This window comes from Oncorhynchus clarkii, chromosome 20 (assembly GCF_045791955.1).
Source record: "Oncorhynchus clarkii lewisi isolate Uvic-CL-2024 chromosome 20, UVic_Ocla_1.0, whole genome shotgun sequence".
In the NCBI taxonomy this organism is placed as follows: Eukaryota; Metazoa; Chordata; class Actinopteri; order Salmoniformes; family Salmonidae; genus Oncorhynchus; species Oncorhynchus clarkii.
Window position 1 is genome coordinate 67,500,561 of NC_092166.1, and position 15,471 is coordinate 67,516,031.

Sequence of the window (15,471 nt, forward strand, 5' to 3'; positions counted from 1 at the left end):
ATTCAATTATCTGGCAATAGTTCTGGTGGACATTCCTGCAGTCAGCATGCCAACTGCACACTCCTTCATTACATGAAACATCTGTGTCATTGTGTTGTGTGACAAAATTTCACATTTTAGAGTGGCCTTATTGTCCCCAGAACAAGGTGCACCTGTGTAATGATCATGCCGTTTAATCAGCTTCTTGATATGCTACACCTGTTAGGTGGATGGATCATCTCGGCAAAGGAGAAATACTCACTAACAGGGATGTAAACATATTTGTGCCCAACATTTCTGGGATCTTTTATTTCAGCTCATGAAACATGGGACCAATACTTTACATGTTGTGTTTATATTTTTGTTTCGTGTATTCTAGGGCAACGAGTCTTCTGAGAAGTCTAGAGATTTTCTCAGAGAATACTGTATGTCACTTTGACTCCACACCTTCTGTATCTCTGTCTCCATAAAGAAGCTTGTCTTTATCCCTGGGTGTTGAGAGTTTGACCTCTAGGATGATGAGGTCAATGTGATTTCTGACCTATTTTGAGTGTTATTCCATCTCTTTTTTTTCCTAAGACATCTTTTTCAGGACAGTTTCCTTCAAGTCATTAGCAATTAATTTTTTTTAATTTTTTTTTTCAACCTTTATTTAACCAGGTAAGCTAGTTGAGAACACCTTTATTTAACCAGGTAGGCCAGTTGAGAACACCTTTATTTAACCAGGTAGGCCAGTTGAGAACACCTTTATTTAACCAGGTAGGCTAGTTGAGAACACCTTTATTTAACCAGGTAGGCTAGTTGAGAACACCTTTATTTAACCAGGTAGGCCAGTTGAGAACACCTTTATTTAACCAGGTAGGCCAGTTGAGAACACCTTTATTTAACCAGGTAGGCCAGTTGAGAACACCTTTATTTAACCAGGTAGGCCAGTTGAGAACACCTTTATTTAACCAGGTAGGCCAGTTGAGAACACCGTTATTTAACCAGGTAGGCTAGTTGAGAACACCTTTATTTAACCAGGTAGGCCAGTTGAGAACACCTTTATTTAACCAGGTAGGCCAGTTGAGAACACCTTTATTTAACCAGGTAGGCCAGTTGAGAACACCGTTATTTAACCAGGTAGGCTAGTTGAGAACACCTTTATTTAACCAGGTAGGCTAGTTGAGAACACCTTTATTTAACCAGGTAGGCCAGTTGAGAACACCTTTATTTAACCAGGTAGGCCAGTTGAGAACACCTTTATTTAACCAGGTAGACTAGTTGAGAACACCTTTATTTAACCAGGTAGGCTAGTTGAGAACACCTTTATTTAACCAGGTAGGCCAGTTGAGAACACCTTTATTTAACCAGGTAGGCTAGTTGAGAACACCTTTATTTAACCAGGTAGGCTAGTTGAGAACACCTTTATTTAACCAGGTAGGCCAGTTGAGAACACCTTTATTTAACCAGGTAGGCCAGTTGAGAACACCTTTATTTAACCAGGTAGGCCAGTTGAGAACAAGTTCTCATTTACAACTGCGACCTGGCCAAGATAAAGCAAAGTAGTGCGATACAAACAACAACACAGAGTTACACATGGAATTAACAAACTTACAGTCAATAACACAATAGAAAAACTTGATATACAGTGTGTGCAAATGAGGTAAGATTAGGGAGGTAAGGCAATAAATAGACCATAGTGGTGAAGTAATTACAATTTAACAATTAAACACTGGAGTGATAGATGTGCAGACGATGAATGTGCAAGTAGAGATACTGGGGTGCAAAGGAGCAAAAAAACAAAAACAATATGGAGATGAGGTATGGGCTTTTTACAGATGGGCTATGTACAGGTGCAATGATCTGTGAGCTTTTGATATTTGTTCCAGTCATTGGCAGCAGAGAACTGGAAGGAAAGGCAGCCAAAGGAGGAATTGGCTATGGGGTTGACCAGTAAAATATAACTGCTGGAGAGTGTGCTACGGGTCGGTGCTGCTATGGTGACCAGTGAGCTGAGATAAGGCGGGGCTTTACCTAGCAAAGACTTATAGATGACCTGGAGCCAGTGGGTTTACAGTCTAACCAGACACCTAGGTATTTGTAATTGTCCACATACAGTGGGGCAAAAAAAGTATTTAGTCAGCCACCAATTGTGCAAGTTCTCCCACTTAAAAAGGTACACTTCAACTATGACAGACAAAATGAGAAAAAAAATCCAGAAAATCACATTATAGGATTTTTAATTTATTTATTTGCAAATTATGGTGGCGGGCAGCGATCGGTTGAAGAGCATGCATTTAGTTTTACTGCATTTAAGAGCAGTTGGAGGCCATGGAAGGAGAGTTGTATGGCATTGAAGCTCGTCTGGAGGTTAGTTAACACAGTGTACAAAGAAGGGCCAGAAGTATACAGATGATGTCGACAGCAGCATATTTTAGCCATTCATCAGCATAAAATGTCAACCTTATGTTGCTGTCAACGTGAAAATGAAAAACACAGAGAAAACGAAAACGTCAGTCAGAAATATTCCACATGTTAATGAGATGAAGTCTTAATCTCTCTAGATACTCTAGTTACTTAACATAATAATTATGCAAAGAGCAGTCTTGGATCTGCCACTGGCTGGTATGGTGTCTCTCTCTTTTCCTTAGATAGAAGGATAACTCCCCTGGGGACTGTGTAGAGCTGAGTTGCATGCCTAAAGCCTTGGCCCATTCATAGCATCTCCCCTAATTAGCCTTTAATGTGTTCGAATGAATCACCATTTCACAGGCTGTACCACCTCAAGGCATAATTTAACGCATCTTATTTTAGTGTGTTATTCCACAATAGGACCCTTTAGTTTCTTTTGGACAAGGATGTGGAATGGAGAGAATGAGGAAGGAAAAGGAGGGAGGTTGGAAGAGAGGGAGAGTGGAAGAGAGGGAGTGAGGAAGGGAAAGGAGGGAGGGTGGAAAAGAGGGAGTTAGGAAGGGAAAGGAGGGAGGGTGGAAGAGAGGGAGTGAGGAAGGGAAAGGAGGGAGGGTGGAAGAGAGAGAGGTGGAAGAGAGGGAGGGTGGATGGTAACATTTCAGGAGAACGAAACATCTGTTCCCCACACACTCCAAAGCCCTAGTGAGGGTGTGCCGGAGTGGGATGTAATCCAGTGTCAACCAGCTACACACACACACATGCACATAACACAAACTTCCCACGCTCAAAGTCTGTACACAAACATGCACAGCAGCAGCATTTCAGGACACAGCATTAGCTAATACTTCTGGAGTGAGGTAATGTCACTTGACTTGGAGAGGCTTAATCTGTTCTGAGATCAGTGTGAGGGCTGCTTTGCTTGTTTGTCTCTTGTTGTGTTGCTGAAAGTGGAGGAAGCATGACAAGAATGCCTTTCATTCGGTCCCATCGCTGCCTAGTGGGGTTGAAGTGCTTACAATGAAGCTACAATGCTATAACGGGATACTCAGAGACCATTGATACTTCACATTGGATGATGCAAAACTTTTTATCGGGAATTTCCTCACTAGAGAGAAAAATGTTAATGTAACTAATAATATTACCACAAGATTTATTCGCTAAGCAACTCAAATTAAGTTGGGAAACTGTTAAACAGTGTGCTTTATTTTAAGCATCCCCCTCTACTGAAGTGGTTAAAAGCTGAGGACTTTTCTGTATGCAATATCTGTTTTTGATTCACTGTAGAAAGAAAAGAAGAGGAGAAAGAGAGCACAGAGGAGGAGGGGGATTTTTCTAGGAATCAGATAGCCGTGGCCTTTTACTGTGATTTATCACTGTCGTCAGCTCCTCTGGCTGTTCTAAATTCTTTTGACATACATTAATATAGTAGTTTGGCATGAAAGCTGTAGTGGATGATGAGAGGTGGAGTATTGGGGGGCGATGAGGGGGCGGGGGCAGGGGAGGATGGAATATGAGCGTGGCCATGTGTAACACAGGTGCAGTAGTACAATAGCATGAGAGCTGAGTGTGCTCTCTGCTTTGTCTGTGGAACATCAGGGGCCAATGCCAGTGCCCTGGGGGGAGGGGGGAGGGGGCAGGAGGACAGGGAGTAGAAGAGAGAGAGAGGAACATTTGTGAGTGTAATGTTTACTGTTTTTTATTGTTTATTTCACTTCTGTTTATTATCTATTTCGCTTACTTTGGAGTGTGAACATATGTTCCCAATGCCAATAAAGCCCTTAAATTTAATTTAATAGAGAGAGAGAGAGAGAGAGAGAGAGAGAGAGTACACATTGGCAAAATACCTGACCACTGTGACTGACTCAAAATTACTGTAAGCTTTGACTACGTACAGACTCAGTGAGCATAGCCTTGCTATTGAGAAAGGTAGCCGTAGACAGACTTGGCCCTCAAGAGAAGACAGACACACTGCCTACAAAATGAGGTGGAAACTGAGCTGCACTTCCTAACCTCCTGCCAAATATATGTATGAATTTGAAAACAAATCCAATTTTGATAAAGTTCCACATCTATTGGCTGAAATACCAGTATGCCATCACAGAAACAGTATTTGTGACCCGTTGCCACAAGAAAATGAGAGAGAGAGAGAGAGAGAGACTTAAACCACTCCAAATCAGCACCACCATCCCTGGGCTGCTGAAAACTGACACTATCTGGAAAATAAAAACTCTTTGTTACACTGTCTTTTGTTATATGCTGCCTTAGCATTTTAGCTGAACATGATGAAAGCTACTGCCTTTGGTATGAGATAGCATTTTTGTGAACCAGCTCATCAATCTTTGGCTGTGATTGGTCGATTGGCAGCTTTCTTTAGGGCCGATTGGGTGATCATGAACAGACCCCACAGAGTGGTAAAAGAGTTGTTTCTTGTTTGTTCATCTGGAATGTTGGGTGTCACGAAACAAAGGAGCATAGGCCACGCATCTAGCAAAGACACATGAAGGGTTCAGCGACTAGAACGTGCCTATTGGAAATACTCAAATCCCTGTTGTGATTGTTTGAATGAAATGGAGAGGAACATTGGGTGGCAGCCTACATCCTAAGGTTGGGCAGGAAGTTCACAGAATACATTCTATAATAATAATATAATTCTGTGGGTGTTTATAGTTGTCCTATTTCACACACGTACAAGTGTGTATCACACGCATGTAAATTGGAAATGTGTTTTTTGCATATCCCAACTCCCCAGACACCCTCGGAGAGTGGGGCCACAGGCTTGTTTGTCAGATCAGTTTTAGGTGGTGTGTGTCAGGTATGGCTGGTAGAACAATGCTCAAGTGGTCCTCAGTTAGTAGAGCGTGACGCTTGCCAGTCTGGGTTGTGGTTTCGGTTCCCGCTTGGATGCACACACTGCTGTACGTTGAGTTGGATAAAAGCGTCTCCTAAATGGCATATTTGATTCTGTTATTAAGGGAGATGAGTTGACCGGTGTAGCGTCTCTGGAAGTGGTGGTGATGATGGTCCCGAAGAGGGATCTGAACCAAAGAGGTGTCATGGTGGCCGTCATACTGTACTGTGGTGTTTTAAAACATGCATGTCTTTGTCCATGTCACCCATAGGAGGCCCTCGTGTTCTCGTATGGGACGGGTGGTCTGCGTGTGCTTCCACTGAATTGGGTGAGGATATGTGGCTTTCTGCCTGCTTGTGTGTCTGTAGACTGGTAGTAGGAGACTGACTTATCCCTAGCCCCCATCCCCCTTGCTCCTCTCTTCCTCTTCTCCTCTCTTCTCCTTCCGTTAAACTCCTCTAGGGTCCTCTCCTGTGTCTTCCTGGTGTCGTACTGTGTATGATGGATGCCCATAGTCGATGTTAGCTCAACATGTGGCTGTTGTAGTGATGATGGTTAATGTAACGTGAAACCCAGTCAATCAACCCTTGTGTTAATGATCCGATTACTCTGCACGTCCAGTAACGAGTCACTTTCCTCTCCAATCATGATCATGCATAGACAACCTTGTGTGTTTGGTGGTGGGTGGGTGGGTGGGTGGGTGTGGGGGCGTTAGTGTTTGGTGGTGGGTGTGTATGTTATCGAAAGACACTTTGCTCTGAACATCCCAATAACACACATTATCACATCTCTAACTTCTCAGGGAAATACAATGCCATCATAAAGTATTCACACCCCTTGTCTTTTTCCACATTTTGTTGTATTACAGCCTGAAATGAAAATTAATTAAATTGAGATTTGTTTTGTCACTGATCTACACACAATAGCCCATAATGTCAAAGTGGAATTATGTTTTTTGAAATTTGTACAAATTAATAAAAATGAAAAGCTGAAATGTCTTGAGTCAATAAGCATTTGCTGAACAAGTCAGATAATAAGACTTATGGACTCACTCTGTGTGCAATATTGGTGTTTAACATGGTTTTTGAATTACTACCCAATCTCTATATCCCACACATACAATTGCAGTGCCTTCGGAAAGTATTTAGACCTCTTCACTTTTTGCACATTTGGTTACATTTCAACCTTATTCTAAAATGTATTAAATAAAAAAAAATCCTAACCATCTACACACAAAACCCAATTAATACAAAGCAAAACATTTTTTTTTGCAAATGTATAAAAAAACAGAACAGAAATAGCTTATTCAAACCCTTTGATATTAGACTCAAAAATGAGCTCAGGTGCATCCTGTTTCCATGAGATGTTTCTACAACTTGATTGGAGACAACCTGTGGTAAATTCAATTGATTGGACATTATTTGGAAAAGCACACACCTGTCTATATAAGGCCCCACAGTTGTCAGAGCAAAAACCAAGCCCTGAGGTCGCAGGAATTTTCCGTAGAGCTCCGAGACAGAATGGTGTCGAGGCACATATCTGGGGTTGGGTACCAAAAATTGTCTGCAGCATTTAAGGTCCCCAAGAACATAGTGGCCTCCATCATTCTTAATTGGAAGAAGGCAGGGACTGCAAGACTAATTAGGATCGAAGGGAAAGATGAATAGAGAAAGTATAGAGAGATCCTTGATGAAAACCTGCTCTAGAGCGCTCAGGACCTCAGACTGGGGTGAAGGTTCACCTTCCAACAGGACAACGACCCTAAGCACACAGCCAAGACAACGCAGGAGTTAATTTCTGGACAAATCTCTGAATGTCCTTGAGTGGCCCAACCAGAGCCTGGACTTCAACCCGATCGAACATCATTGACCTGAAAATAGCTGTGCAGCGACGTTCCCCATCCAAACTGACAGCACTTGACAGGACCTGCAGAGAAGAATGGGAGAAACTCCCCAAATACGGTTGTGCCAAGCTTGTAGCGTCACACCCCAGAAGACTCAAGGCTGTAATCGCTGCCAAAGGTGCTTCAACAAAGTACTGAGTAAATGGGATATTTCAGTTTTTTTTTTTTTTTATTTACATTTCTAAAAACCTGTTTTTGCTTTGTCATTATGGGGTATTGTGTGTAGATTGATGAGGGGGGAAAAACAATTGAATCATTTTTAGAACATGGCTGTAGCGTAACAAAATGTGGAATAAGTCAAGGGGTCTGATTATTTTCCAAATGTACTGTATCTGTAAGGTCCCTCAGTTGAGCTTGTCAATTTCAAGCACAAATTCAACGACAAAGACCAGGGAGGTTTTCCAGTGGCTCGCAAAGAAGGGAATCTATTGGTAGATGGGTAGAAGGGGGAAAAAAAAAGACATTGAATACCCTTTTGAGCATGGGGAAGTTATTAATTACACTTTGTATGGTGTATCAATACACCCAGTCACTCTAAAGATGCAGGCACCCTTCCTAACTCAGTTGATGGAGAGGAAGGAAACCGCCCAGATATTTCACCACAAGGCCATTTTGTTCTTGTCTCATCGCTACAACTCCCCAACGTGCTCGGGAGGCGAAGGTCGATTCATGCATCCTCTGAAACATGACCTGCTAAGCACCTGCCCGCTTAACCCAGAAGCCAGCCGCACCAATGTGTCGTAGGAAACACTGTTCACCTAACAACCAAGACCAGCCTGCAGGTGCCCGGCCTTCCACAAGGAGTCGCTAGAGCGAGATGAGCCAAGTAAAGCCCCCGGCCAAACCCTCCCCTAACCTGAACGACCCTGGGCCAATTGTGCACCGCCCTATGGGACTCCCGATCTCAGCCAGTTGTGATACAGCCCGGGATCGAAAACCGGTCTGTAATGATGCCTCTAGCACTGGGATGCAGTGCCTTAGACCGCTGTGCCACTCGGGAGACCCGCCAATGGTGATTTTAAACCAGTTACATAGTTAAATGGCTGTGGTAGGAGAACACTGAGGATGGATTAACAACATTGTAGTTACTCCACATTACTAACCTAATTGACAGAGTGAAAAGAAGGAAGCCTATACAGAATAAAAATATTCCAAAACATGCATCCTGTTTGCAATAAGGCACTAAAGTAATACTGCAAAGAAATGTGTCAAAGGAATTTACTTTTAGTCCTGAATACAAAGCATTATGTTTGGGGTAAATCCAAACAATACACATTTTGAAGGATGGTGGTGGTTGCATCATGTTATGGGTATGCTTGTCATCCACAAGGGCTAGGGAGTTTTTTAGGATACAAATAAATGGAATAGAGCTGAGCACAGGCAATGTCTTAGAGCAAAACCTGGTTCAGTCTGCTTTCCAACAGACACTGGGAGATAAATCCACCTTTCAGCAGGACTATAACCTAAAACACAAGGCCAAAATGTAATATACAATGGATTTACATACCAAGACGACATTGAATGTTCCTGAGTGGCCTAGTTACAGTTTTGACTTAAATTCGCTTGAAAATCTATGACAATACTTGACAAAGCTTGAATACATTTTTTTTTTTTATCATGGGCAAAGAAAGACGTTGCTGTAATCACTGCCAAAGGTGATTCTCTCATGTATTGATTCAGGGTGTTGAATACTCATCTAATCAAAATATATTAGTGTTTTATTTTCCATTTAAAAAATGATATTGTCATTTTAATTCCACTTTGACATTACAGAGTATTTTATGTAGATCGTTGACGAAAAAAAAGACAATTAAAATATTTTAATTTCACTTTGTAACACAACAAAATGTGGAAAAAGTCAAGGGGTTTGAATTTTTTCTGAAGGCATTGTATGTGCTAGTATTCTGATAATAACTCCTCTCTCGCTCTCTCCCTCCCCTGTCCCATCACCCCCACTCCTCTCCCCCTCTCCCCTCTCAGGGCAGTGACAGTGAGTATGAGGTGGACCAGAACAGACAGAAGACCCACTCTTTCGTGAGCCACTACATCAGTGACCCAACCTACTACAACTCCTGGCGCCGCCAACAGAAAGGCATTTCCAGGGCTCAAGCCTACAGCTACACTGAGTCAGAGTCGGGCGACCCAGAGCCCTGCGCCCCGCCACCACCCCTGCCCCCATTGCCACCCCAGCTCACCTCCACCACCCCTCCGCTTAAGCTCCAGACCCAGGGTCAAGCCCAGGGCCAACCCCAGGGCCTCCCACCCCAGGGCCAAGGTAGTCTCTTCAGGCCTAAAGGCAGCCGGACTCCCACCCCCTCTCAGCAGCTCTCCACCTCCACCCCCTCCAGCCATTCCAACACCCTGTCCTACTGGCCCCCCAGCAGCCCCAGCCCCGCCCCTGGATCTCGGGCCCCAATTGCCGGGTTCTCTTCCTTCGTTTGATGCAAAGAGAGGGATCCGTGCTCCCTTCTGAAAACAAAGCCCACCCCGCCGCCCAATGTGTGTTTGTTTAGAGAGTAAACACAAAACACACAACAAACAAACCCTCAAAGTCTATCATTTTCCTTTTGGTTTCTGTCATGGCTGGTGTTATTCAAAACAGTTCTTGCTTGTATTTCTATTTTCTTTTTATTGCTGAGTTATGTTTTAACGAACATACTGTATACAGACAGGACAGAAGTTACATACTTTCTTTCAGTACTTTTTTCCTCTTGTGTGCGTGTGCTGGTATAGTTTTATTTTCATTTTTTAATGACGACAGCTACTGAGACAGCTCCTTAGAACATGATAGTATCTATTCGCTTTTCTGTTAGTGTTGCTGCTTGATCAAGTTGCATGAGTTTTTTTAAAATATTATTTATTTTTATTTTTCATTGTTACACTTCTACACACATTCACCAAGAGAATAATCTAGTTAGGTTCTGTAAAAAGTCAAGATATTCTTGTAAAAAAATATCTAGAAGACGATAAAAGTGTCATGGCGTCGATCCACACTCGGATAACAAGCACCAAGTGGGATCCCAAAATGGAGCCATACTAGCGAATTTGAATGATAGAGAGAGGCACAGGGTATAGAAAGGACAAAGTGATGAAAGTGAAAAACGAGGAGGGGGGAAATTGAGGCTGAAATGAGCCCACCATTATTCTGGCGGTTTTGAGATGCCGGGGCCTGTCCAATTTGGCCAAAGGAAGTTTCTGTCTTCATGTGAGACATGTTAGTGACCTCTGCCCAAAGATCTATGGACCATGACCCTCCTTGGAATCAGCTCTCTGGCGTGGCATAGCCTATAGCACATGCACAATTGAGTCTGACAGCATTTCGATGTCACAGGCAAGTCACATCTCTGTGCCTCTGTGCTGTACGTACTATACAAGGGCCGGTCACCTGGCCAGGGAGGAGATGGGAAAGGAAGTGAAATGTACTATATGTCTAAAGAGAAAATGTTCAGGTTGGTCTTCAAGTTTTGTTTTTCAATGTCCTTCAGTGTATCAGACATGCATTGATTGATCATAAATAGGGATTAATATTTTCCGTAAAATCTACCACTTTTCCTTCAACAAAATTACAAGCCCTTCCCGGGAATCCTGTTATTCCCGTTCAAACCGGAAATGCTATTTTAAAGCATATATTACCAGCAAAAAAAATCTGACAGAGTTATACCACTGTAAATGGATAAATATACACAGGAATCTAACAGTTACTTGTTGTATTTGTTGCAATTAAACAAGTTCTCAGTCAATACACTATGTATGTGAACCCTTTGGAATGACCTGGATTTCTGCATAAATTGGTCTTATCATTTGACCTGATCTTCATCTAAATCACAACAATAGACAAACACAGCCTGCTTAAACTAATAACACACAAACAATTACACGTTTTAATTCCTTTATTGAACACACCGTGTAAACATTCAAATCCTTTGGCGACAATAAACCCAACCAAACGTTTTCTGTAGTTGCGGATCAGACCTGCACAACGGTCAGAAGACATCTTGGACCATTCCTCTTCACAAAACTGTTTCAGTTCAGCAATATTCTTGGGATGTCTGGTGTGAACCGCTCTCTTGAGGTCATGCCACAGCATCTCAATCAGGTTGAGGTCAGGACTTTGACTGTGCCACTCCAGAAGGATTATTTTCCTCTGTTGAAGGCATTCTGTTATTGATTTACTTCTGTGTTTTGGGTCGTTGTCCTGTTGCATCACCCAACTTATGTTGAGCTTCAATTGGCGGACAAATAGCCTTACAATCTCCTGCAAAATGTCTTGATAAACTTGGGAATTCATTTTTCTGTCGATGATAGCAAGTTGTCCAGGCTCTTAGGCAGCAAAGCAGCCCCAAACCCTGATGCTCCCTCCACCATACTTTACAATTGGGATGAGGTTTTGATGTTGGTGTGCAGTGCCTTTTTTTCTCCACACATAGTTTTGTGTGTTCCTTCCAAACAACTCAACTTTAGTTTCTTATGTCCACAGAATATTTTGGAACATCTAGGTGCTCTTTTGCAAACTTCAGACGTTCAGCAATGTTTTTTTTTGAACAGCAGTGGCTTGTTTCGTGGTGTCCTCCCATGAACACATTCTTGTTTGGTGTTATATGTGTCGTAGACTCGTCAACAGAGATGTTAGCATGTTCCAAAGACTTCTGTAAGTCTTTAGCTGACACTAGAATTATTCTTAACCTCATTGAGCATTCTGCGCTGTGCTCTTGCAGTCATATTTGCAGGACGGCTACTCATAGGGAGAGTAGCAACAATGCGGAACTTTCTCCATTTATAGACAATTTGTCTTACCGTGAACTGATGAACGTCAAGGCTTTTAGAGATACTTTTGCAACCCTTTCCAGCTTTCTGCAAGTCAACAATTCTTAATCTTATGTCTTCTGAGATCTCTTTTGTTCAAGGCATGGTTCACATCAGGCAATGCTTCTTGTGAATAGCAAACTCACATTTTGAGAGTGTTTTTTATAGGGCAGGGCAGCTCTAACCAACATCTCCAATCTCGTCTCATTGATTGGACTCCAGGTTAGCTGACTCCTGAATCCAATTAGCTTTTGGCGAAGTCATTAGCCTCGGGGTTCACATACTTTTTTCCAACCTACACTGTGAAAGTTTACATGATGTATTCAATATCGACAAGAAAAATACAATAATTTGTATGCTATTAGATTAAGCACACAGTGTTTGTCTATTGCCGTGACTTAGATGAATGACCAATTTATCCAGGTAATTCTAAAGGTTCCACATACTGTTTGACACTGTATTTTAGTTGTAATATAGGCCAATGAAGCACTGTTGGCCTACTGGTCAAAATGTTATGAGCTTATACAGCCTAGTGACAATTATATTAATTTTAGCCTACCATTTACTGAAATATTTCAGCCAGCTTGTTGTTCCTTCCCTCTCCCCTTGCACCTGGCTATCAGTGGATTGCAGGAAGGTTGTGGCTGTTTTTACTTCATGGTAATCTGCTTATTGTGGTGACTTGGTCTCAGGGAACATATCCGATGCTGCACTAAACAAACAGATAAGCAAATGGCCGCAATAGCAGCGGAGATTCAGCACCATGGACGGACCCGCAGTTTATAAATTGCCCGCAAATCTGACTCTAAAGCCCGTGACCTCGCTTTTGTTAGTGTAACATCATGGGATAACGTTGCAAATGTCTATTTCCTCTTGAGCGCTATTGCAGACACAATGTATCAGTTGTTTTGTTAACAGTGAGAAGCAGTTTATATTTTGGAGCTTCTGCCAGTGCCACACAGCTAAAGTTAGGAGATTTGTGAATGTGAGATGGAGACTGCCTACCATAACTACGTTGAGAGGTCGCGTGTAGCCTGCTACAGTTTCATGATAGTCAACAATGCCCGTTAAAAATTAAAAGGCATTTATTGGGGACTTGTGTTGAGTAGACTAAATTGGTAGGCTGCTTGTGTTGTGATCCCTAGACTAATGTGTGAATGAAGTTAGATAGTTAAAATCCATTTCATGCAGATATTCGCACATGAGTATTTTGTATTCTTCCAAAGAAATTATATATTATTGTTCCAGTGATCGTAATTTTCATTCTCGAGAATCGGGAAGGAGCTTTGTCAGGAAATCCTGGGATCCCGGATTCCTGTGTTAATCCCTAATTATAACATAGTTATTGTGAGATCTGACACCACTTAAGAATACAGACTGCTGAATGGGACCTTACCAGGGTCTGCGGCACAAATGACAACCAATTCCCTACATAAATAAATAGTGCACATCCCAAATGTTATTACTACTACAGGGGCTCATCAGCCACTATGAGCCTTCCCTTGATCTGACAGGTGGTAGGTGGGAAGACATCTAAAAGCTCTACCTACCCTGATGATCTAACCTACCCTGTGGAGTCACGACTCACTCACAACCCTCATCAACACACCGCCACCGCACATGCCCAGTGGCCCACAACAACAACATCAGACAGTGACATTGTCCCGCTTCCACATCAAACTATAAAGAGTGGAAGTTATAAAAACACAGCCAGCATCTTAAGTGTTCTTGGAGTTCAATGGTTCCTACATGCGGGCACACAGAGAGTAGCAGGCTCAGACACTGGGGCCATTTTTAAAAACAGACAGAAAATAGACAGTTCCGCTGGTCTCCACAGAGTTTTCAAACCCAGAGTAGATTCAAGGCAAGGTCTTAACATGTCATTACTCCCACCCTGCGAAAGTGATACTGACACTTTTTATTTTAGTCAAAAAACGACTTTATATCGAAGGAGTGTTTCTGATTTGACGGCCCGCACGTGAGCATAGCTAGCTAACGTCGCCATGACATCACCGACAAACGTGATCGGGGATTTCTATTGGAGAAGCAGTTTCTGGAGCTCTTCATCTCCAGGCCCTTTGGGATCTCTCTCATTTGGCTCAGGTGCTGCTCTCTGTCAGTGACATCATCATGGGAAGTCTTTGAGCTCGTGCAAAGAGATGTCATGGAATGGATTCTCCTCTCTCTCTCTCACGTTGTGTAACAATGATGATGATGAGGATGAAGATGATGATGAGCGAAAGGCACAATGCAGGTGTGACTGACTGTAAGTCCTATTTGAATATGAGACTATTGTCTGTGCTGATGTGTGATTATTGATGATAACACTTCTTCAACATTAGCATTATCCACTGTGTGTATGGATACAAGAGACTGTACAGGATGCCCAGGAGAAGAAGAGGGAGGGCAGGTAGGCACTGCCCACCTGGTGCCTGCCCTCCATGGCCAGCTGAAAAGTCACATACATACAAGTACAGACTCAGTGTTGGTAAAGTCACAGTTTTATCATAATTCCAAAATTCTCATCTGCTTTTTTCTCTGTGGGGTGTTTTCACTGTACGCAAAATAAGCCTATCATTATACAGAATCTGAATGGATATATGATCACGGTACATTTCCAAAATAAATTATTTTTCAATGGGTTTCCTGGTACTGTATGGATACTGCAAAGGAAGGGAAGGGATGGAAGTAGTGGGGGGGGGGGGGGGGGGGGGGGGTAGACAAATAGGGGAGGGATTGATATGAATGGAGAGGGGCCTTGAAATTGTATGATTGTAACCCTGGTAAAATACACTGAGACAGCGTTAAGCGTTAACAGTGAATGTGTAATGATGTATAATATAATGTGTCATGATAAAAACACACCCTAGAGTGTTCTTTGAGTTCAATGGTCCCTACATGCGGGGTCACACAGATAGGAGCAGGCTCAGACACGGGGGCCATTTTGAAAAACAGACAGAGAATAGGCACAGGTCTCTCACTTGGATCAGGTGCTACTCTCTGTTAGTGATATCATAATTGCGGGCAGGAAGCCTTTGAGTCGGCGCCAAGAGATGATGTCATGGAATGGATTCACCTCTTTCTCTCACGTTGTGTAACGACGATGGTGAAGATGATGATGATGATGATGATGATGATGATGATGATGAAATGCACAATGCAGGTGTGACTGACTGTGAGTCCTATCTGAATAGGGGACTATTGTCTGTGCTGACATGTGATAATTCATGATAACACTTCTTCAACATAAGCTTTATACAAAGCATCCACTGTGTGTATGGATACAAAAGACTGTACAGGATGCCCAGGAGAAGAAGAGGGAGGGTAGGTAGGCACTGCCCACCTGGTGCCTGCCCTCCATGCCAAGCTGAAAGGGCACTTCACATATAGGTAACTGCCAAAATCATGGAAACACAAGTGAACGAGGGATGCAAAGTATATTGAAAGCAGCATGCTTCCACACAGGTGTGGTTCTTGTGTTAATTAAGCAATTAACATCCCATCATGCTTAGGGTCATGTATAAAAATGCTGGGCAGCCATTAT

At 42.6% G+C, this 15,471-nt stretch overlaps 1 protein-coding gene across 1 annotated transcript in view; it reads left to right on the forward strand.

Annotated features, from left to right (window-relative positions):
- LOC139376789 (sidekick cell adhesion molecule 2b) overlaps window positions 1-14,569 on the forward strand; it is a 459,837-nt gene extending 445,268 nt beyond the window's left edge. The window contains exons 45-46 of the mRNA XM_071119717.1: window positions 5,493-5,549; window positions 9,105-14,569. Of these exons, the coding sequence (XP_070975818.1) occupies window positions 5,493-5,549; window positions 9,105-9,566 (519 nt within the window). The 3' untranslated portion in view covers window positions 9,567-14,569. The remainder of the gene's footprint in view (window positions 1-5,492; window positions 5,550-9,104) is intronic.
- The last annotated feature ends 902 nt before the right edge of the window (window positions 14,570-15,471 follow it).